The 22,111-nt window shown below is 49.7% G+C and overlaps 1 protein-coding gene across 3 annotated transcripts in view; it reads left to right on the forward strand.

Annotated features, from left to right (window-relative positions):
- COL22A1 (collagen type XXII alpha 1 chain) overlaps positions 1 to 22,111 on the forward strand; it is a 261,626-nt gene that overhangs the window by 183,839 nt on the left and 55,676 nt on the right. For all 3 annotated transcript variants that reach the window (XM_045453570.1, XM_045453572.1, XM_045453571.1), the window contains exons 41-46: positions 7,126 to 7,161; positions 8,571 to 8,624; positions 9,761 to 9,805; positions 13,960 to 14,007; positions 19,581 to 19,694; positions 20,064 to 20,117. In XM_045453570.1, coding sequence (XP_045309526.1) covers positions 7,126 to 7,161; positions 8,571 to 8,624; positions 9,761 to 9,805; positions 13,960 to 14,007; positions 19,581 to 19,694; positions 20,064 to 20,117 — 351 coding nt within the window. The remainder of the gene's footprint in view (positions 1 to 7,125; positions 7,162 to 8,570; positions 8,625 to 9,760; positions 9,806 to 13,959; positions 14,008 to 19,580; positions 19,695 to 20,063; positions 20,118 to 22,111) is intronic.

Genomic DNA, 22,111 nt, shown 5'->3' on the forward strand with positions numbered 1-22,111 from the left:
TCAGGCCAAGAGTTGTCCTGTGGCTCCAGAAAGCCCGGGATGCTGCCAGGTGCCAGGGGGAGGGGGCATTTGGAGAGGGGTGCTGATGGCTCGACTACATCACTGTTTTCCAGGTTAACAATCTGAGGTTCACGAGGTGGAGTGACTTGGCCAATGTCACATAGCTCGTCCTGTGCCAGGGCCAGGATGCACATCACCTCCCACATCCTCCCAAAGCAGTTCTCTTCGCCTGTGTCACCTCACCCGGTGCTTTCAGCAGGATGAGCAGGATTATCCATTTCCATTAAGCGCTCCCATTAAGGACGGATCAGCTTATAAGTTATTCTTCACGTCCTCCCTTCCCTGGCATTATGCTCTGAGGCCTTTGGCATCCGGGAGCAGTGCCGACCCCGCTGGAAGGGAGCCCTGGCTTTCCCTGCCAGCCTGTGCACCTCACTGGACAGGGATATGGGTGGCAAAGCAGCTGTGGGGGGTTTGGCTTCTAGATTCAAGACATTCACAAAAAAACCCTTTAATCTCCAAGTTGCCTCTGATCTTCCTTTAGCAAGGTTTTAAACGCTTAAAAACGATCCAGCTTAGGCCTGAGGGCAGATCACAGTGCTACTGAACCTCACCGAAGCCAGGAGCTCGAGGTCTGCAAGGGCGAGATTCCCGCTGACGACCGTGTTCCCTGAGACCCACGCCTTCTGATTCTGTCAGTGTCTTCATGGGTGAAGTGCCTGTAATTTCTGTAGCGGCAGCAGGGGTGTCGTGGGGTTACATCATGATAACATTGGTAATGACACCTGGCACCTGCCTTTGACCTTCTGATGTCATAAAAATCCTCCCCCGACCTTTCCTTCCCGTCTGCAGTCTTTTGTACCGACACCCTCCTTGGTGTAGGTAGAGTCGCATGTCAGTCAGGACTGGCTCGCTGTTAGGCTGACAGCCTGATGGAAGAAAGAAGCATGGAGCTGATGATGTGCAATAAAATGTGTCAGTGTCCTAACAGTTTTTTTTTAACTCCCCATCATCTAGGAAATAGTATAATAAGACTAGAGATAAAAGCTCCTGAGAGGTGGCAGAACAGTAACCCCAGCGAACCCGCTGGTTGGCCTCCAGGGGGCAGCAGTGAGCAGGGCAACCAGGACCTGTGGGTCCTGTTCTCCTTTTCATGTTCCAGTGAAGACAGAGAGGTAACACCACTTGCCTGAAGTGACAGCTGGGACTTGGCGGAGCTAGGGTTGGGCCCAGAGCATCCTGCCGTGCTCCGGGCAGGGCAGCGATAGTGACACGTCCATGCTCGCGAGTCTTCATGGGACAGCGTCTTCTCCGCGCACCGTGGCTTCTGAGCTACGACTCAGGAGGCTAGCGGTTGTTCTCTGCCCCTTTCTTTATGGAGGTACAGTTGCCACACAAGGTCACGTCGGTTTCAGGTTGTACAGAAGCATTGCGTTTTGTTCATGTGTCTTATCTGCCTGTTTGGTTCCGTTCCTTTGTGTAGGAGAACCAGAGAGCCACTCAGGTCAGGCCGTCCCAAGAAGGAGGCTGGCCAGTTTCCCTCGAAGGGAGTTGGTGCATCCACGTGGCCACTTATCTGGCCCTGCTGGGGGACATTTCTCAGGCATTTCACTATGGGCATTTCTCAGTAGTTACCCCAAAGCTGATGCCCAGGGAATGTGCAGGTCTTTGCTCACTGACACACACTCCCATCCTGTTCTGTGCACAGGGCGAGGTGGGGAGGGTGTGGATGGCGAGACCCCCTCATACCCTAGAGCTCTGCATATGACCAGGAACTGAGTATCCCACTCTTGGTGTTTAGATTCAAGTCTTGGTTGATGAAACAAAAAGATTTTTTTTTTTAATTTTTCTGCTTGTTTACTAATCCATTTTGAGAGAGAAAGAGCATGAGCAGGGGAGGGGCAGAGAGAGGGAGGGAAAGAGAAAATCCCAAGCAGGCTCTGCACTGTCAGCACAGAGCCCAATGCAGGGCTCGAACTCATGAACTGTGAGATCACGACCTGAGCCGAAACCAAGAGTGGGACCCTTGACTGACTGAGCCAGCCAGGTGCCCCAAAAAATGTTTTAAAATAAGTTTCCATGGTCACTTCTGGTTGGGAGCTCTCCTTTCGATCTCTGTGGCTGATCTCAATTCCTTTACAGTGGGCCAAGCTGTTGTTCTGGCCTGGTTTGGCCTCCCTCCTACCTCACTCCTGGATTTCCACCCTGGCCTCCCCGCCTGGCCTTCTCCAGCCGCTGGGGTGCCCACACCACCCCAGAGCCTGGATCTGAGCTCATCCGTAACTCGGAAGCCTCTCCTGAGGGGCACTGCAGGCCCTTCTCACCCAGGCAGACCCCAGCTGCCCTGGGAAAGTATGGCTGCAGCCACCAGACATTCCCATGTCAAGGAAAGGAGCTGTTGTTTCCTGCGCAAAGCTTGACTTCTCCTCTGCCGGGGTCTGCTTGCCCTTCCCTGCCTGTGAAGCCCACCGGCCTCTTCCCCCAACCTCTCTCCCCTGCCACCCTCTGGGTAAAGCCTCCCCCAAGTCTCTCAGGCAGGCGTCAGCAGCTCTGGCATCTTTCAACCCAGACCCATTGAGTCCCCATTGGTTATTAGAAGGGTGGGTTTCCTTACTTGAGCACTGAGTGTAGGCATCCTCCGTGACCACCACAGAGCCTGGCACACGTTAGCGTTCAGATAAAAGACCGTGGAGCAGAAAATTGCACCTTGGTGTTAGGTTATCAGTGGGGAGAAGGGGTGAGAGGTGACCAACCTTCAAAGGAGGGAAACAGTGATGTCAGCATAGCAGCATAGCAGAGGAAAAGCGTATGTAGAGCCTCTCGGGGCTTTCGGTTTTGTGAGTTTTCACTGTCTGCAATTATCAGCAAATAACAGAAGCATTGTGGTGCATGTGTATGCATGTGTGTATACTATGTGTGCATACTACATATATAATGTATGTGTATATATAGTATATGTGTGTATATATGGTGTATATGGTATATTTATAGTATATGTACACACATACATACACACTGTATATACTTATATTTATCAAGCATATATATTTTATATTTATGTAGTATGTGTGATATATAATGTATATGATATACATGTAGTATAATATACATTTAGTATATAGTATACATATATATAGTATATATAATATACATATAGTATAATATACATACAGTACATAGCGTGTACTATACAGATAGTGTATATACACGCATACACACACTCTATACTTACACTTATTGAGTATATATACTTTATAATTATGTGGTGTATATAATATACAGTGTATATAATATGCATATAGTATAATACATATAGACCACATAGTTACAGTATACATATGCATACATACATATACACTATATGTATACTTATATTTATCAAGGAGAAATTCAGATACACCAAAAGAATATTTTGGGAGAATAGCCAAATGAGCCTCACGCAGCCACACTTAGCTCTAACAACCAGGATCCCTGTTCAAGGACACTGCTTCCTATTCATCCTCAACTGCCCTCCATTATTTTGAAGCAAATCCCAGATGTGTCTCATTTTATCTGTAAACAATTTTGGTATGTTTCTAAAAGACAATGACTTTTTTTTTTCAACGTTTATTTATTTTTTTGGGGACAGAGAGAGACACAGCATGAATGGGGGAGGGGCAGAGAGAGAGGGAGACACAGAATCGGAAACAGGCTCCAGGCTCTGAGCCATCAGCCCAGAGCCCGACACGGGGCTCGAACTCACGGACTGCGAAATCGTGACCTGGCTGAAGTCGGACGCTTAACCGACTGCGCCACCCAGGCGCCCCGACAATGACTTTTTAAATGCAACCACAGTTTCATTATTACACTCCCCAAAGCAATTTCATAACTTCATCAAATATCCAGTCAATGGCCAAGTTCATATTTCTTCCATAAATGCCATGCTTCCGTAGTTCTCTTTTGTTCGAATCAAGACCCAAATAGAGACAGTAATTGGCTGATTTTTTTTTAAATTTCTTTTATAAATATGTAGACTTCCCTCCATTATTTTTTCTTTCCTTTTGCAGTTTATTTATTGATGAAATAAGATTTACTTTTTGGTCTCATAGAGCTTCCCACAGTCTGGAATTTGCTAATTTCCTAGTTTAACACATTGCCCTGTGCCTGCATTTTCTATACATCAGTAATTGGGCCTAGAGCCTTGATCAGATTCAGGCTTGATGTTTTTGGCAAGACTTCACAGGGAGTGTGTTCTTCCATCAGGAAGCACATGATGTCTGGTGGTCTCTCTCGTGGTGATGTTCACACTCTTTGATGTCCCATGCTTAGATCAATTAGCACATCAAGGGTTGCAAATTGATGCCTTTCTTGCTCTACCAACTCTTTTTTATGGATCTGCTAGAATACTTCTAGATGGAGGAAAGGCCCCTCAATGATAATTTGCATACTCAGTGGTACAATTCATATGGTACAATACATATGGAATGTTCCAGTCTTCCCCTTCAGTTATTTTCAAATAATGACTTGGTTCCCTAGCATCTCACAAAGATGATTAATTAGGTGCTTTTGTTTTTCATCAGTAATTTTGAACTCATGGATTCAAATACATTTGATGCGTTTTTATGTATCTTGGTTATTCTTCCTGTTGATGCGCAGGTTGTCTTAGGCGATGCCAATAGGAGCTTATCCCCGTTGACCCTGAGTACCTTTGACAAAAGCCTAGCAGTCTCTGATCGTGTCCTTGCTTCTTGGAATGACAAGGTGCTCTAGGTTTGTGTACATTCCTTGTCCAGATCCAGGATCAGTCATTTCTCCAGGGAGCTGTTTCCTTCTAGTGGAACATGGTACCAAAGGCCAAGATATGTGTGTTGGGGTAAAGTGGCTGTCGAGCAAGCATGTCATAGGGCATAGTCTTGGAAAAGAGGGTTGTGGTTGTTGAAAACATGCTTAGGCTTCACGTGTAAGAATGCTATTATACACACCGTCCTCCTCAACACTTTCATTAAATTTCTTGAACGTATACTGACAAAAGAGCTGTGAGGGTGGGCCATGCACTGAATGGCTTAGTTCTCTACTTAGAGCATCTGTTTTCACTTCTGATCACTCAAGGCAAGGTGGCCATCTAGCTCTGCATTCCGCGTGGGAGACCAAAGCTCAGAGACAAAGTCACTTGCTTAAGGCCAAACAGCTAATAATCGATAAAGCTAAGATTTGAAATGAACGCCTTTTTGACAACAGAATTCATCTTTCACGTGTGGATTTTATATGAAGTAACGTGAGAGAGAAATTTGGAGCTCAATGTAATGAGCAAGTTAAGTGCTTGAGGTCGGTCATGGAGTTTCATTTAGAACCCAGGGTGCCTCTGAAGTGACCTGACAGTGTTCCCCTTGCTGGTAATCAGTTGTCCCTGGGTCCTTTCCTTGAGGAATGAGTGCAGTCTCAGTAGAGAACTACTTGGAAGAGCATAGACTTCAGATGTGTGTGCGTTGGCCCATGTATACATTGACTGACACATGGCGGAACCAATGAGAAGTAAGGCAGGGAAAGTGGCTTCAGAGGCAAATAGACCCGCAATAGAAGTAGGTCTCTTGTCTTATCTGCTTGACTTACCTGCTTGCCCGTAGGCCTCTGGAGATTCCCCCTCCTTTCTTCAGTGCACTTAAGAGGATGCTACCTCTGTTTTATCAGGTAGTTCTGGAATGACTTTTTGTTTGAGAGAGAGATAGCACTCACATGAGCTAGGGAGAGGGACAGAGAAAGAGAGAGAGAGCAAGAGAGAGAGAGAGAGAGAGAGAGAGAGAGAGAAAATCTCAAGCAGGCTCCACTCTGAGCATTGAGCTTCATCCCATGACCTGGGATCATGACCTGAGCTGAAATCAAGAGTCAGATGCTCAATTGACTGAGCCAACTGGGCGCCCCATCTGGGACATATTTAATAAGCAGAGTTTAAGGTTACCTGGCTTGTCATATTGCCAGAAACCTATGCATTTATGTGCAATCCTTCTTCCTCTTGGGAATATCTGGGAAGTTCTCCTGAGCTCTGCCACACAGAGATGCAGGGTACGCTAGACTGGGCAGGAGGTGTGTTAACCCCTCTGTCGAGTGACTCCCGGTGTGGTTTGGGCAAGCCCCAGTCTCCTCTGGCCTGTCTCTGATCATCAGTGAAAAGTGAGCGTGATTATACCTGATTCCAAAGTTCCCATACTCTAAAATGTTCATTTTGATGGAGTCCCATTTGCTCTGCTGTACTTTGCCGTAACTGCCACGGGGCACTGTGCTGAGTGCTGGAGAGACCATGCCGAGCAAGGTGCTCAGTACCCACCTGACCACGCAGCACTCAGCCATTCAGCGGGGAGGACAGGCCGCCGAGAAGTGAGGCTGGTCTCCAGCGTTTTGTCCTGGATGGGGTACATGGAGGGGCTAGGGGACATCTCTAATGAGCATCCCATGAGGAGCTGGGGAAGGCTTTCCAAGGTGGTGACATCTCAACTGAGAACCGAAGTGTGACAAGAATGTGTCCAGGTAGAAAAGCAGGGCACACTCTTCCACGCAGAAGCATAGCATAGGGAAGATTCGGGACAAGGGAGGGTTCCGCTCACGGGAGGACCTGAAACCACACATTAATGCCTTAATCAGTGGCCACATCTTAGATGCAATATCCAGAAGCCAAATCCTAAGCTGGATGCACTCATAGCAGGGCGGACCAGGGTGGGGAACATCCCCTGTTAGGAGGTGGGGGCCACTACAGCAGCATCAGCCAAAACAGGCCATGCTGGGGAGTCTGGCCCTGCGTGTGCCCCCAGCGTGTCCCAAGCAAGACGAAAGCACAGCACGAGGATCCTGGGATGCTGGCTCCCACCCTGCACCAGAGGTCCAAACTAGAGATAAGCTCAGTGTCAGGAACCAAGTGGGTGCCAGGATAAGGTGGTACCTGTTCAGGGACAAATGGAGAAAGTTCCAGGACGATCTCCATGGGTGGCATTTCCAGGTGTTGTGAGCAGGTGTGACTGTGGCTTAACACCAGGGGGCAGTTAGCTACTCCTTCGAGGACAGTGAAGACCTGGCTTGGAAATCATAGCTACGGTATGTTTACGGTATTTCCTTCTGACTTTACTTACTTGTTTTGTTTGTTTGTTTGTTTCTTAGGGACCCTCTGGACCACCAGGAGACAAAGGGCCCCCGGTACAGTATGAGTGAAATGAAGGGCTGGGCTTCATGGAGAAATTCTTTTTTAATTAAAGCAATTTTATATTGGGGCTGCTAAATGAAATGGTTTCTGCAAACCCCTAACATTAAACAGTTCCAATCTCTAGAAAATAACCGCCAGTCTCTGGAGTGGTAGATTAGGAAGGGGATGGGTGGTCATCGAATCCGGTGTGTGTGTGCCTGAGTTGGGCAGAATGAGACTGGCTTTGCTTTTTTGGCATCTCTGCATCACAGAAGGACAGCATGGCTTGACGAATTTTATCTAATTACCAGCAGAACTGCTTTTGAGTCCTGGCTTCACCACCCCCAGCCACATTATCCTGATCAAGTTGGGTGGGGGGGGGGGGGATCTCTCTTAATCCATAAAGTGGTCATGAAGGACCCATGGGCCTTTGTGGAGCTCTGATGGACTAAATGCGGTGAAGCCACAGGAAAGCTCTCCATAAACATTTGTTCTAAGGAGTGGCCACCATGGATGATAAGCATATGCATGCATTTACCAGGAAAATGTGAATTTCTACAAACTGCCCCCAGAGCGGGAGGAGCTGCATATTAGCACCAATGATGACATATTTTGCATGAAAATTCTGTGCACTCAGTGATTTCTGAACCGAGAAATGGCATTTTTATACCCATTTTTTATAGATGAGAAAACAGAGGCTCAGAGCAGTTAATTGATAGCCATCAGATTTCAGAACAAGTTAATGTAGCATAGCAATAGGGTTGGTGATACGGCGGATGGGGCTCCTACAGAGGGGTCGATGTGAAGGGGACATTTTGGGAAGTCCTCAGAGAGGCAGGGTTTGCTCCTGAGCTTCCGTGTGGCACAGTTCCGGCACCTGCCAGGACAGAGAGCTGATTCTATTTAAGGAAGGTTTCCACAGGAAGGGAGAGCCACAGTGAAAAATATGTGTGAGAATTCCTGATACTGTCCAGAAATTTTCAACAGAATGGGAATGATTTTCTAATAGAAAGTAATAAATGTCCTCTACATAGTGGACACTGCACAGCCAGCCAGCAGCCCACCAGATGCAGAGGGGTGAGCCCCGGTGCGCTCACCGCAGGAGCTGACCCTGTGACCCTTCCACTCAAGGAAGGGGCCTTCCTCCTGGGCCTGAGAAGGAGGGCTCACAGGGAAGGTGTTCCAGAGCATTCTGTGTGTGTGTGTGTGTGCGCGCGCACGCGCGCGCGCGTGTGTGACACTCCCACTTCCACAGCAATGGGGAAATGAGTAATCACTGAGCAGGGAATCTTGGCACATGCATTATATCAGATTCCTCATAGTAACAGGCCATTTGTACAATGGGAACCAACTATTGCCAAGGAATGGGGGACCTGATTTTGCTTAAGCTGTTGGCGAGTGACTTACCTTCTTTTTTCCTCAGGGATCCCGAGGCTTACCCGGATTCCCCGGCCCCCAGGGACCAGCTGGCCAGGACGTAAGTAATGAGAAATGGTACCCACTCAGCTGGGGTTCTTATGGACCCCCCTGGAAGCCCACCGTCCTCCACTGTCTCCCAGCCTCCCCTTGACCAGGGAACCCCCGGAGGAATAGTGCTTCTCCACTAATCCCTGCCCCTTCCCCAGGAACATTTTTAGATTTTTGATCTATGACCTAGGTTGATCGTGACCTATGATTTTGTATTGTCTAGTTTTACTCCTTATGCTTTTGTGTTATGCTTTCAGAACCTCATTAGCTCCCAGTATCCCATACAATGCCTCCTTTTTTTTTTTTTTTTTTTTTTTTTTTGGTCAATTCCTTACCTGGTCCTATCTGCTCAAGTCAAGTGCCATGGACTTGTTCTCCACGGACTTGTTCCTGACCCATCCCTGCAAGGGCTTTCTCCCTTATCTGATGCTAAAGGTGCATCACTTCTGACATCGTGACGATGGTAGTCATCTCTTAGTATCCATTGTCTGGCTTCTGCTCAGATAGATCTGAGCTCTAAGAAGATAGGGACCATGTGTCTTCTACATGGGTGTTGCTCACTGCATCCTCTGACCGGATGGTAGGCTGGCAACAATGAGTTCCTATGAAGCAAAGATGTCTGGCGCCATTAAGCGGTAGCATTTACTCTTAGACATGCATCTCTCCATCTATACTTTCAGTTCACTATGGGCAGGGACGATCAGTCACCCTCCCCTTCCCTTCCTTGGTTCCACTGCAGAGGAGGAAGTTATACTCTAGAGCCTGTCCACATATTCTCATTTACCTGCCCCAATCTCAACGTGCTATTAGAACCATTCCTGCTCTCCAACCTGGCCCTTTCACCTGTGTTTGGAGAAGGATGGTGGGATGTGTGCAGGAGCCATTTGCAGCTTTGCATTTTGGGTAGGAGTCATAGGAGGGTTGGCATATTCTAAATATTTGCCACAGTTGAATACTTTCTGGGAAGCGTCGAGTGCTCGGCTGAGGTTGCAAACCATGCCTTTTTATTGGTGCCAGTCTTTACGGTTGGGTGACTTTTTTCAACCTGGTTACACTTGGCGGATACAGAGGTGGGGGGGCCATGAGCAGAGTGGCTGTGGATGATGAGCTTAGCACAGTTAATGTTTCATGTCTTTCTTCTCTTAGGGTGTACCAGGAAATCCAGGAGAAAGAGGGCCTCCTGGCAAACCAGTATGTCATCTCACTGTTCTGGATGAATATTGACTCTCAAGTCAGGGCTCCAGTGAGAATAAAACGCAACTCAGATGGTGTGAGAGGCTGAAGGAGGGGCTTCTCACAGAGCTACGGGCGGGGGGCTGATCTGAGATGCTGGGGAGCCCAGAGATAAGCCACAGTGGGAGGCCGACATGGCCATGACCCTGACCCCAGTTTTCAGCACCAAGTGAGAGCACAAGGGTGGGGAAGGGCTGCCAAATTGGAGCTGTCATTGTGGGTTCAAAGCCACTGCCAGAGAGCTCGGCCCAGCATGGGAGCAGGGTCTCCCCAACTCCAGTTTCCTGAAGGTGGCTCTCCTTGTCCACCTTAGCCAAGGCCAGCAGGTACTTAGCCCCATGACACATTCCTCACGGTGCAGCCTCAGCTTGTTGAGTAGGACAGAGGGTAGAGAGTGGATCTGGGGGCGGGCAAATGGACCCCACTGTACCTTGCAAATTCCTAACTGGCCCATTTCCTGCCCCTGTCCAGTATGTGAGCGCCATCTGGTTCCCCTTTTATATGATGGAAATGGTGGTAGCCATGGGGTTGCTGGGAAATGGCTGGTCCACGTGCTGGCTCCTTGGTGGTCTAGCCCATGGCTCCCACTTGCTGGGAAATGACTGGTCCTGCACGTCGGCTCCTTGGCGGTCTAGCCCAAGGCTCCTGTGGGCTCCCTCACGTGCATCATGTATATCCCCCATGTTGCTGTTGGCAGAGAAGCCCAAAGGCTTGGCCAAGTGACCCAGCCACTGGATGGGGTAGAGGGGGCCCTGCAAGAAAGGAGTGGTGAAGATGAGCGATCCAGGCAGATGGGCAGCAGTGCAGACACGGGAGAAACTGGTCCACTGATCCACTGAAAGACCTTACCCAGGAGGGAAGAGAGGGTAGCATCAGGGCTGGGGATTCTGAGGTCACAAGGGGGAGATCATAAGTCTGGTTCTGAAACCAAGATGCTCACCTGCCAGAAGCTTCAGCTCAAGCTGGACCTGAGAGCGTGAGTGTCCTGTAAGTCTGACCTTGAGGACTCACACAAGCACCCAGGGCTCAGAGGCCACTGTGGGTGCCAGCAACCTTCACACCCTCTCCTGGGGTGCTGGGCACAGAGGAGACCTGGATGGGGATCCTGGTCTATTCAGAAGGGTTCTGGAGGCCGTACCCGTGCGACACATGACAGGTCATGTGAGAGATTAGGGACCGCTCACTCACCCTCCTCCTCTGCCCAAGCCAGCTCTGCAGCAGTGAAGTCAGCCCTGCAGAAGCCACGTCATTAGCCCAGTGCAAGGCCCCGATGATGTGAGGGGAGAGTAAGGTTCAGGCCGGAGACTAGACGGGGGTTCAAATGACCTCTGCCAAATCTAGCCCTTGACACCTCTCTGCAAAGAGAATTAAGCCAGCACACAGACTGCTGGCAATGTGCAGAAGCATGACTGTCTTATAGCTGGTCACCTGCAGAGGGAGAGGGAGAGAGGGAGGGAGGAAGGGGGAGGAAGGGGAGAATAGAGGAGGGAGAAGAAATAGGTCTGTTTCTCATCACCATTAAATTCGCTGAATGCACTGCCCACAAATGGTCCCAGATACATCCCAGTAGCTGTTGGGGTCTCTCCTCTTGCTGGTCAGAGGGGGTCCCCAAGCTCCCTCAGGCTCAGTGATTCACCGGGAGGACTCCTGGAACTCAGGAAGGCAGATCCACTCACGGTGACGACTGTTCCTTATGGAGGGAGGACACAGGTGGCAGCCAGCACGGGGGGATGCAGAGGCACGGGGCACAGGGCTCCCAGTGTGTCTCCCCTGGAGGGCTTGTGGGGACAGCACTTCACTCCCCAGCAGTTTCCTGGGGTCGCACGGATGTCAGAGGGCAGCAGGTGCTCGGGGAAAGCATGGCACGTCGCCCAGAAGGGAAGCTCACCCAGACCCTACCAGGTGAGGAGTGTGAGGGCGTCGAGGTTACCCGTCAGGAACTGGCAAGGTCAGAGTGAGTGGGTTTGGACGCCCCTGGCTGGCTGAGTTCAGCCTTTACTGCACGGTCCCAGAGCACTTCGGCGCTGCACCCACAGGACTCCTGTGCTGGGCATCCCCGTCCAGGGTTGGGCCCCTCTCTGCGCCTCTAGCGGGGACTCTTGGGCAGCGGATGGGTTGAGGGTGAAGCCCGTGGGATCGAGGGAGGCAGGACAGGGTGGGGGAACGGCAGTCTTGGCCTGACCCCATGGGGATCTGGATCTGTGAATCGCACCACGGCACTGTCCCACCTTGACACGAGGCCACTGTGTGTCACCCCTGTACGGGTCAGTCCTGCATTTCCAGCCTGCGTCCCCGGCAGCTGGTGGAGCGATACACGAGGAGGCGAGGAGGGCTCAGACTGGCCTCAGCACTTCCCACTGTCTGTTTGCCTACCTGTCCGGCACTCCTGGAATGATCCATGTGTGAGTGACTCCTCAGAGGCCAGCCTGGCAGACGGCTAAGCGCCTTGTGCCCACCCTCGGAAGGCACTGCACCCCACAGACCCGTTCCTGTCTGTTCTTACGTGACCTACCCCGAGAGGTTTATGGAAGAGGGTACAAGGCATTAATTAAACTCTTCCCCGAGGCCACGCTGCACCTAGACTGAACATCTGCTCCCTGTTCTGTCTCTCTGTGAGTCTGCCTGGCTGTGTGGTCTGGTGTGGCCCGACTGATTACGCAGGGGGCTCTCATGACTCCATGGAAACATCGCAGCTCATGCGATGCCAGCAGCATGCACATGTCCCGATTTGAACAGTATTAACTTCCCAGGGAAAAATGTAAGGCTTCAGGATAAAACCTCTTTCCGCTTTTAAATTAAAGTTTTAATAAACAATATTGCAGAGGTAGGCCTTCCTGCAGAGGGTCTCGCTCAGAACGAGGGAGGTCTCGGCTTCTGTTGTAGCAGCCACACTCAAAGTGAGCTCTGCCTGTGGGGTTGGCACTGCCTGGGCACCTCCAAATCGGAGTCTGCCAGCCTTTGTCCTGGGTATCCACCTTGGGTCACAGTCCAGAGGGTTGATAGAGCACCTGTACCCAGGAGCCCGGGAGACCACACCCATCCACAGTCACTACCAAGGTTATCCTGGGCAAACGTATGTGGTGCCACCGACACATGGCTTTGGTTAGCCGCAGGGTGCGGCAGGAGCCCTGGAGGGTCAGGGAAAGGGGTTTGGTAGCCTGGAAAATGGTATTGGTGTCAGCGTCCCCAGGATGGTAGAGGTAATTCATAATTCATAAACTCGAACACAGACTTAATCAAAAGAATTCAGCAGTGTATGTTCACTTGTGGCCGCAGGCTTCCCATATTTTAGAGGAAAATCTGATACCTTCCCCTGGAGACTGGATTCTCTGGCACTCTTTCTCCGTTGCAGAAGTTAGAAGTTTGCAAAATAACCATGTCCCTCTACTCCAGTTCTACCTAAGAATTCTCTCTTCTTCAGTGTCTGCCTTTTAAGCATTGCTTTCCCTCCAGCTGTGTTCCTTATACCCCAGTATGAACCCAGCCTCCACCCCACCTTGGCCATAATCCTCACACAGCACACTCCATCTTGGTGGGTTTGACTGCAAATTTGGGGACCTGCAGACTTCTACGTACATACCTTCAGAGGCTCTGTAATTACCCCTGACTAATGAGAACTCCTTCCCAGAATTAGCACTCCTTCAACCCATAATGAAGGGTGAGGATTAGAATGCGATTTCACTGGGGAGAGCTGGAAAAGTGGCTTTAAATTCATAGTAGGTTGTCAATGACTGATGGCAACGGCTCTTACCCGTCTGGGGAATCCAGGATAGTGCCTCCCTTTGCCTTCCACAGCACCCATATGACCTATGAGGTTTTGAGGGGGGCAGGGAGGAGAGCCCACCAGGAGAACGGGCCAGCAGAAGGGGACTGGGGACCAGAAAGGCTGATGTCAGTCAGACTTGGTTAGGACTGACAGCCTGTATGGTGACTTCTTCCCGTGCCACCTCGGCTTGGGACATACGCAGGGCTTTTTGCATGGTGTGCAGGGCACAGATGAGTTCTGCGTGATGGGGCGCACTTTGAAGCCCTTACACTGTCTGAGCTAGAATGGGATACACTGTGTGCACGTGCCTGTGTGTGTCCGTATTGACTTCTTTTTACTTTGGCAGGGGCCTTCTTCTCTACTGTCTCCAGGGGACATAAATCTCTTGGTCAAGGTAAAAACATGAAGCAAATGTGCATGCGTTTTAAAAATGGTGATGGGGAGTTGGAGATCTCAATAAGTTGTGGGGGTTTTTGTTTGAACAACCGTGTGTTAGTGTCAATGAGGCCAGCAGCAGTATTTGTTGAGAACTGTGTGCCCGGCGATGTGCTAAATCCTCTTTGTCGTCTGGCAGCCACCAGCCATGGGTGTCAATTTAACTTTAAGTTAACTAAAATTAAATGCAATTAAAAATTCGGGTCCTTGGTCCCACTAGCCACGTTCCAACCACATGATGGCCAGATGTGGCTAGAGCCTGTCTTATTGGAATGACACAGATACACAGCATTTCTGTCCTCACAGAAAGTTCTCCTGTGCAGGGCTGTGCTAAATGCTGGGTGTGTATCTCTCTCTTCTACAATTGCTCTAGGAGGTTGGTACCGTTTGCATTGTAGGTTGGCATGTAAGGAGCCTGAGACCCTGAAGGTCAGTGTCTTTCTAGGAATGCAAAATCCAGTCCTCGCTGATTTCAGAGACTGACCTCTAACCCCACACAGGGCTGTCTCTCGTGTTCTGAACAGGGGGCCGTAGGCAGAGTCAGGCAGCTTGGGTGTGCGTCCTGCCAATGCAAGGGCCAGGGTATGGGTGCAGGGAGGTGAAGGTCGCTGCTGGGCCCCTTGGCCGGGAGGAGACCAGATCTGGGTTCAGACTTAGATGGTTTTCAGAACCTGTCCATCTTGTCCATGAGTGCCGAGAGCCCTGAGAAGCGAGACATCCCTCTGCTGAGATTGAGCCAAGACCACTAGGTGTCCAGGTACCTGACCAAGGGCCTTGGGCCTTAAATGGTGGAGGCCAGGACAGGCTGTGAGCAAGACAGATGCGTAAGGTCTGTGCTTCAGAAAGAACAGTCTCACTGCAGTGAGTGGGGAGGACCCTTTTCCTGGCTCTGTGTCAAGCCTTTGTCTTAATTTAGGGTGAAGCTTGGCATTTGTGTGATCAGCTTCTTCCTCACTTCCTGCATTCCAAACACTTGGGTGATGTCAAACAAACAAACAAACAAACAAAACAGAGTTCATGTCTGAGAGCAAGGGAGGAAAACAAAAGGGAAAAGAAGACCTTTCCAGAAGCCTGAGATTTGTAATCTCTGTACACATTGAGATGCCTTGATAGAAAGTTATACATTTTATTTATTTATTTTTTAAAGTAGTAGTAGAAAGTCTTTCCTGATTTTAATTGACAAGAGAAAGCTTTTTTCACAGTCAAGGACATGACAAGAAGTCATTACCTATTGATTCAATTCCTTGTTTATCGCAGGGTTTTACGAGCCTAAATCATTTCTCATAATTCCATTGCTCTAGAAGGAGCTGGGTTTGCATCAGCCCTGTCCCTCCCCTGCAAGGATTTCTACCTCAAGACGTCCCAGCCTTTCTGCCAATGATAACAGTAATGTGGAGCCTCATGCTTTATGGCTACAGCATTGAATATGACATTTAGTCAGCTTGGTGTTCCTTACCTGCTACAGGGTGCAGCTGTGTTCATCAGAGCAGCTGGGCACCCCGGAGGGAAGTGGGCACCCACACTCAGGGTGGTGCCTGAAGCTCCCTGGAGCCATGGAGCTGCACTTTGCCTGGAAACCCTGTAGACAACAGCCTGGGGCCAAGTGGGTTTGCCCAGGTCAGCAGAGTGTACTATTATCATTCCCTACTTTATAGCAGGTTAAAGACTGCTGGTCTGGGCCAGGTGGCTGGTGGAAAGTCCCTCCCTTGCTGAGAAGGCACCTTTTATTGCAGAATATTTATCTCTGCCCCCAGGAATTTATACCATCACATACTTCATTCTCATAGTTGGAAAACTGCCTGGGTAGAAAGTTCATCTCCTAAGAGCCCTGGTTAAATGAACTTCCACAATTGGATGTGTGCCCAGCAAGGTCATCCTCAGGATATCTCCATCAATCAGATGGCTCCCTTGGAGAAATATCATTTCATCTGATCTTCACAAACAACCCAGTGGGTGGGCGCTGTTACGTCTGCATTTTACAAAAGAAGAGGTTGAGCCCAGCTGGGGAAGGCACTTACTTGTTCAAGGTCACAGAGCTGGATGATGGCAGTGCTGAGACCCAAACCTAGTGTGGCCAGCTGCAGGCCCCCGTGTTTAACGCCCCTGTCATCTGACTTCATCTTGCGTGGGCCAGAGCTTGTGACAGCTACCTGATAAAGTACAGATAGGTGGGGAGTTTCCTGCCTGTCACCTGGAGCTTGGACCGGTAGGCTGCACGGTGGCCCTTTGGCAGGGATATTGCAGCAAGGATTCAGGTATATGGCAAGAGGTTGGGTAAGATGACGTGGAGGTTCTCTCTACTCCTGGAAAGCAACAACTGCTTTCTTCACAAAGCAAAGTCTGTGGCATTCCTCCCTTTGGTAGGCATTTTCTGGTGCATTTACCTGCTGTACTGTACCCTGCTGACTACCCACCCAGTGATCTGGGTTTGATGAAAACATCCCAGACAAAAGAAAGGGGGTAGAGACCAGAGGGAATCAGCATTTATAGACCCCACACAAAGAACCCTGCAACACAACTGGGGCTCTGCCTGCATTATTTCATTTAGATATTGTAGCAATCCCCTAAGGAAGGAGAATGACCCTACGATAAGGGGATGGACTCAAAGGCATTGAGTGAGTTGCCTGAACAGCTCGGTTAAGTAGAGAAGTTGGCAGCCAGTATTGATGACCAACGGCATCTTATCGGCAGATGAGGCAAGACAACAGATTCAGGGAAGGAAAGACTAACAGAAATCGCAGGGGTACATTAGCAGCTAGATTCGTTGTGCTGTCACCATGTGCCAGGCATGGCGTCAGGCATTTTTCATGCATTATCTTGTTTATTTCTCACCGGACTTTGAGGTCCTCTGTTCACAGATTAGGAGGCTGAGACTCAGAGGGGTGAAGCCAGGATCCCAGGTAGGCAGAGGCTTTGTGTGGTCTCTTGCAAACAGAACCCTATTTAGTCTCAAGGCATTTGGGGTAGCCCAGGGCCGGGAAGAACCGGGGGTCCCAGGGGCCAGAGTGAGTGTAGATGCGACTGCAGGTTGGGGGGCTGCTCTCACTGTGTTCCCTGGATTCCTGGACTGGGTCAGTGTGGTAAGTCCAGCCCCCACACTGTTAGGTCTGGGGACCTGCTACAACTCATCTTCAATGAGCCATCCTACACAGAATCTGTGACAAAGACAGACCCAGGCTGCGAGCCCTCCAGAAATTGGAAAGAAATAGGGAGGCGGGGAGATTTTAAATTTTTTTTTTCAACGTTTATTTATTTTTCTTGGGACAGAGAGAGACAGAGCATGAACGGGGGAGGGGCAGAGAGAGAGGGAGACAGAATCGGAAACAGGCTCCAGGCTCTGAGCCATCAGCCCAGAGCCTGACGCGGGGCTTGAACTCACGGACCGCGAGATCGTGACCTGGCTGAAGTCGGACGCTTAACCGACTGCGCCACCCAGGCGCCCCGGGGAGATTTTATATTAGGTAGATACAGATAACCCCTTCGTGGTGTGGATGCCACCACAAAGAATGGTTCCGGATCACCACTGTGTCCACCAGTGCCTCCAGCCACAGCTCAGTGGCCAGAATCTCTGGTGCCCCCAGGTTAGCCCCATTCCCACAGAGCATACACCCATCGCTGCAGAGTTTCATAGAGATCCCTCGTTTGAAAGAACCACAAGACAAGGTCTAGGAATAAGGGATTTCCTCCCGAATCTGCTATTCTTCCAAACAAAACACACCAGCCAAAACCAGTGTACTTTGGTTTGTGTCTTTCACCTTCACTCTGTACACCCCAACATTTGGCACTCCCCAGCCTCTAGAAAACATTCAACCAGCGGCTCAGACCACCTGCTAAAAGAAGATGGCACAGGACGTCAAAAGGTCAGAGGGTCAGTAGGGCAGTTGGGTTGGTTAGTTAATTTACTTATTGAACTCGTGATGGGCAGGAGGCTCTTTGCTCTGAATTGGACATGTAAAGGTAAAGCAACTCTACCTCTGTCTCTGAGAGCCTACGCCTTCTTTTTGCGTGGTGGGGAAGGGACGGAGCTGTACACGGACCACGTCAGCAGCGAGGCAAGCACTTCAATGGCAGGAGTTCCTGGGGCTGTGGGAGCAAGAGTCAGAAGCAGTCCCCCATCTGAAGCAATCAGGAAGGCTTCTTGGCAGGAGATTTCTAAATACTCTTCAAAGGTTACATACGAAGGGCACCTGGGTGGCTCAGTCGGTTAAGCATCTGACTCTTCATAACTGGTTCAGGTCATGATCATGTGGTTCCTGGGATTAAGCCCTGCGTCGGGCTCTACACTGAGCATGGAACCTGCTTGGGATTCTCCGTCTGTCTCTATTTCTGCCCCTACCCCACTTACGTTCTCTCTCTCTGTCTCTCTCAAAGTAAACATTTGTTTAAAAGGTTGAATAGCAGTGAAGCAAATGAAAGGAAAGTAAGCCATTCAGAGTTGCTTTTGTGAGTCAGAGACCATCCTGAGTTAGAGACCAAGAAGAATGCTCAGTTACCCACACTGTCACCTTTAGTATGCACACGTACAGCTGCCACGGGCCTGTGCACACGCCTCTGGCGGAGCAATCAGAAGGCTGTGGTTGGTGCATTTGTTTTGTGCCGATGGACGCCATGTAAGCATGAACTCTTCAAGATATGTACTCACCAGGTCTCAAAGCAGAAAGGTGTGGAGGCTAACTGGATGCTTTGCAAGTAGTTTTGCACTGAGGGAGTCACTGAGTGCAGGCATGAATTGAGGCTACTACCTAAATGCACTGGGAATGATCTCACATTATTCTAAGTGCCTCCTCTGTATGATCTCATCCAATCTTTGTCACACGAGGGGAGGGAGGATTGCAGAGAAACTAGCAGGACTCTGGGATAGGACACAGGCTACAGTGTGGTCAAGCCAGTGAGTTTTATTTGCTGCACACTGCACTCCAAACTGCAAGGTCTTGGGATGACACAGACAAATTAGAAATCATGTTCCCTGGGCTCAGAGGACTTCAGAATCATGCCAGGGACATCACTCACCTGCCTCAAAGAAGTAGAGCAAAGGTCAGTTCCTGGGACCGTCTATGAAGTGCTTGCTTTAGACAAACAACAATGCGAGGTGTGTGTGGTCACATTGGGTGTGTGCCCATTGCTTCCTTTGTTCGACTGCTTTGTGTACAAACCACTTAGGCAAACGCACAAGACAGAGAACTTGGCTTCCAGCTTGGTTCCATCGCCAGCTTCAGAGATGGGACATGTTACTTTGTAAGAATACTAAATGTTTGCATCAAATCTGTAATGTTATTAAATGCTCACAGGGAGTGGTGCGCTTTTGACATCGTTGTTGTGGGCTCTACTTCGAGCAGTCTGGCTGGCTAGAAGTAGAGAGAAGGGAGGGAATAATCCAGATGTATCAGTACTAAAATCTAATTTAAGATTCAGAGAAAAATGCAAAGTTAGACACAAATGCTCTGGGTAACGACTCGATCCACCCGTTTGCTTTTATATCACTTGCACGTGTCTCCTTTTGCTCTACCAGTAACTATTACTTACTGTCCCCAGGATGTGTGCAATGACTGCCCTCCAGGCCCCCCAGGCCTTCCTGGTCTGCCAGGTTTTAAAGGGGACAAAGGTCTCCAGGGAAAGCCAGGGAGAGAAGGCACAGAAGGGAAAAAGGTAAGGAGAAAGGGGGAAACTTTGTCCTTGTCACCGCGATGAAATGTATCATCTTTGGAGATCACAGCCCTGCCTCTCTGGTACAGATGTGGGGGGAGCCTACTCAAGGGTGTGAATATGGGAGGCAGGGGGTCATCTTGGGGACTGGCCACCCCATTAGACGTGGGCTATGCCCATGAATGCATGGTCACACTCAGTACTGCCACCTGCCCACACCCTTTGCTCAGACATGCTGGATGGAGGCAGGAGACGGAAATTTCAGCGGGAAATCAGTGAATAGGTGTGTCAGGGCAGCAGCTTGCTGGTGACTCTGGGTATAAGCTCCAGACACTGATTCTTACTGGTTTTTTTTTCCTGTTCCTGCTACAGGGAGATGCTGGGCCCAGGGGCCTCCCAGGGCCTCCAGGAATCGCTGGACCACAGGTCAGTGAGCCCTCATTGACACTGAGTGCATCCTTTCTGCTCATGTCACTGGTTAATCCAAGTTTGAGGAAAAGTAATGTCCAGTGTGAAGGAATAATGGTTTTAAAACAATGACACCCACATTCAGGGTCTAACCATGGCTCCGACTCTCTCAGTGACCTTGGGAAGGGGCACTTGAACTTCCTGAGTCTCAGGTTGCTCCTCTACAAACGCCTCAGTGGTTGAATAATGAAGTGAGCTAGGGGGTTGGAATGGGGAGTCCTCACTGGTTAAGACAGGAGCTTTGGGGTCAGAGGGCTCTGAATTTGAATACCAGCCCTGGGTCGAGTCAGAACTGTGTGGTCTCAGGCAAAAATCTTTGACCCTCTGGACCTTAATTTCACCACCCAATAATAGAAAGAATAAAAGCAGCATCAGGGGGCACCTGGGTGGCGTGGTTGGTTAAGTGTCGAACTCTTGATCTCAGCTCAGGTCTTGATCTCAGGGTCGTGGGTTCGAGCCCCATGTTGGGCTCTGTGCTGGGTGTGAAGCCTATTTAAAACAAAAACAAAAGAACAAAAGCAACTTCAGAAATTTGTTAGAATTGGACGATGTAATGCACAAAAAGAACTAGTCACTCAGTAAATAACCTCATTAGGCAAGTGCTATGCCAGTGTGGGTGAGTGTTACTACCACTCACAGGAATGACGAGGCGCCCATCTAAAATGGGCAGGGAAGCTCTGTGCTTTCATAAAGCCAGGGAGACCAGCCCGGGAAGAAGGAGCTGTGATCTCGGCCATAGAACAGGAGGGGAGGCTCTGGCAGCCAAAAACAGGTGTCTGGGCTGTGTATTTGAGCTCCTTGTGGTGATGGTACATAGCTCTAAGCGCGAGAGACTGTGTGAGTGCAGACGTGGGGCCAGGAGGGGAAGAGAGCTGACCCTCCACCCTCAGTCACCTTCCCCCACCGTCAGTGCCCCTGGGGGCTGTCCGTAATCACTACCTTGGGGACCCTGTGCTGTTGCAAGCTATGCACGCTACCCTACCCCGACATTCAGGAGCAAATGTGTCACTGTGTCTCTTCCTGTGGCCTGGCTGGGACATGGCGTGGCTTGTCTGACATGAAATTCAGCAGAAAATTGTCAGTAGGAGAGAGCGAGCTCAGGAGCCAGACCTCTGGAGTTGGCATTCCCACTCAGCAATGACCTTGGGCTAGCTTCTTACTTTTGCCCTTCCCTTTCCTGCTGACAAACTGAGAGGTATAAAAGCAGTCACCTTCCAGGCCTGTGGCCCTGAGAACTGCTGAGGGTGCCTCCACCAGACCTGGCACTATGCAGGCCCAGCACCAACCTGCTTCTCCTGCTTTTTTAGCCTGTGGGGTCACAGCAGCGACAGGACCGGGACTGGGGTGAGGACCTGGACGTAAGATGTAAGGGAAGCCCAAAACCTCAGTAACCAAGATAAATAGGACTTTAGTGCAATATTTTAAAAAGTTTAGAATTATTACAGTTGATTCACAAGGAACAAAATGTCACTATTTTATTTTTAAAGTTTTTTTTAAGTTGAGAGAGAGAGAGAGAGAGAGAGAGAGAGAGAGAGAGAGAGAGAGAGAGAATGAGTGGGGGAGGGACAGAGAGAGAGGGAAAGAGAGACTCCCAAGCAGGCTCCTTGCTGTCAGCACAGAGCCTGATGCGGGTCTAGATCTCATGAACTATGCGATCATGACCTGAGCTGAAATAAAGAGTCAGACTTTTAACTGACAGAGCCATCTGGGCACCCCAAAATTTTCAATAAAGATGGGACCTAACCCTACACTTGAACCATTCACCTTCCTTAAACCCCTAATCCCAGCCCTGTGGGAGCCCCATTTATTTACATTTGTATAGTTTTTTCATCTTGGATTATTTGGCACTGATTTTGACTTTGAAGAACACAGCATTGGACTATTATTAATTTTGGATACTGAGCTTTCCAGAGCTCCTTACATGTTACACCCAGGCCAAGTGCTCACTTGCC

This window comes from Leopardus geoffroyi, chromosome C3 (genome assembly GCF_018350155.1).
Source record: "Leopardus geoffroyi isolate Oge1 chromosome C3, O.geoffroyi_Oge1_pat1.0, whole genome shotgun sequence".
Lineage (NCBI taxonomy): Eukaryota > Metazoa > Chordata > Mammalia > Carnivora > Felidae > Leopardus > Leopardus geoffroyi.